The sequence below is a fragment of the Elgaria multicarinata genome, chromosome 5 (assembly GCF_023053635.1).
Source record: "Elgaria multicarinata webbii isolate HBS135686 ecotype San Diego chromosome 5, rElgMul1.1.pri, whole genome shotgun sequence".
Classification (NCBI taxonomy): domain Eukaryota; kingdom Metazoa; phylum Chordata; class Lepidosauria; order Squamata; family Anguidae; genus Elgaria; species Elgaria multicarinata.
The window spans coordinates 45,162,216-45,164,333 of NC_086175.1; the positions used below are offsets into that span (position 1 = coordinate 45,162,216).

General features: G+C 43.6%; 1 protein-coding gene across 1 annotated transcript; it reads left to right on the forward strand.

The window, feature by feature from the left end:
* Positions 1 to 1,151: 1,151 nt before the first annotated feature.
* On the forward strand, positions 1,152 to 1,565 carry LOC134399592 (histone H2A, sperm-like). The gene has a single exon (XM_063127674.1). It carries the CDS (start codon positions 1,152 to 1,154, stop codon positions 1,563 to 1,565), a length of 414 nt encoding a protein of 137 aa, XP_062983744.1.
* The last annotated feature ends 553 nt before the right edge of the window (positions 1,566 to 2,118 follow it).

The window sequence follows — 2,118 nt, forward strand, 5'->3', positions numbered from 1 at the left end:
CAAGCATTGTTTTTCCTAGTGAGTCATTTCTTTTCATTATATGTCCAAAGTAGAATACTCTCAGTTTCAATATTTTTGCTTCTAGTGAGAGTTCTGGCTTAATTTGTCCTAAAACCCATTTATTTGTCTTATGGTGTAAGACTCCTGTGTATATGAAGCACTGTTTAAAAAACTCCATCCAATGAGCGCTTTATTGCACGGTTGTTACTGGGCACTACAGAGTTTGCTCAGGTTCCCTCACATGACGTCGTCTGCCTCCCTCATGCCTTCCGCCCCTTCTGGCCTTCCTTGTGTGACAAAAAAACACCTCATTAAGTCTGATTTTTTAAAAATCTCAGAATTACTGCTCTCTCCTGTGTGCAGGAGAAGCAGTGCCATTAGAACAGCAGACTCAATGGGCCTCGTGCTCGTTGTGTAACAGGAATGAAAACACGAGCAGAGAAGCGAAGGTAGGGAGCGTGTTAACCCCCAGTGTGATGGAGCTTAAAGAGGCAGCAGCAGCAGCTACACTGGCTAATCTTAGAAATACCAGTGGTGTGGTCTGATTCCTAATGAAGTCTTTGATACTTCCATTTAGATCTAAAACATACTCCATAGGCATTCCAGAAGAAGTAAGAAAGAGCTTCTTGGTATTTCTACTATACAGAGCTGCGGCTACTGCACTAGCCCGGGGTTCTTGAATATATATGTAATCCTGGCAACTGTGAAAATGAAATCTAGCATTACAACTACTATGGGTAGGTTGATAACATTCTCTGGGACAGCTAATGCCTCTAGCAACATCCTGTAAATCAGATTATCAGAAGAACACATGCCAGTATTCCCCTTCCAGCCACTATTGAACTCATGTCATCGGTGGCAAAGCTTTTCAGTTTTCCTGGGTTACCTTCTTGCCAAGGAGATGGTCCTAAAATAAGAGCTCCTTTAGCAGAAAACTGGTCTACTAGAGAAATGGGGTAAAAGGAAGACCATGGTATAGGTCAAATTCTCTGAAGAGCTAAACAATCAGGATTACTATAATTCTCAGGTGTTCCTGCTTTATTCTTTCAGCTTGCTATCAGGGCACTCAGGCTTCTGCTGTATCATAGAAACCACTTAAATTGTGGTAATGAAAGAAGACCCTCTCTTTTCTGTTGTTTGTAGGAGCCAGGATGTCTGGACGTGGCAAGAAGCTAGCAAAGCATGCCAGTGCTCCCCGCAACAGCAAGAGTGAAAGAGCCGGCGTGCAGTTCCCAGTGAGCCGCATTGAGCGGTTCCTGAAACGGGGCAATTATGCTGAAAGAGTTGGTTCCGGAGCCGCGGTGTACCTGGCAGCCGTGTTGGAATATCTGTCTGCAGAGATCCTAGAATTGGCTGGCAATGCTGCTCATGAAAACAAGAAGCAGCGAATTGGGCCACGGCACATCCAGCTGGCGGTGAGGAATGACCAAGAGCTGAACAAGCTGTTTGCAGGTGTGACAATTGCTGAAGGAGGGGTTTTGCCCTACATCCATCCCCTGCTCGGTCCTAAGAAAACAGCAAGCTCTGAAGTTCCCCAAGGAGAACCAAGCAGATCTGACCTCTGATCGCATGTGTTTATAGCTGAAAGACTGAAAAAAGGTCCTTTGTCTCCTGCACTTAGCACTTAAAAGAATCACATTTAAATGTTTTTGTAGCATTAAATTTCCAGAATATCAAACTTGGCTGTGGTGTCTTTATGAGCAAAGAACTGACCAAATGATCTTACCAACCGAACTATGTTGTCTTATTAGCTTGTAGTGCAAGTTGAGTCCTTTGCATGCCTAATAGTCTCATGCTATTGTAGGTTGGATGACATTGTATACTTTTTTTTTCCCTTTGCCATGCCTGTGGGATTAGATGCCATTATCCAGTTGCAAAATGCTGAAAAGCTTCTGTACAGTTTGGTGTATCAGTGTTAGTTTGGTTTACCATTATTGTGCTGCAAAAAAATCCTCATTAAGTCCGGTTGCTGCTCTCTCCTGCTGGACTGAATGGGGCTAATTACTTCCTGTTTTCAGGAAGTGACGGGGGAGTGGCGCATTCGACGAGATGTGATGGAGCTTTAAGTGAAGAGAAAGTATTACAATTAGTTTTTGGAGAAGCTTATGGTCAATGTTG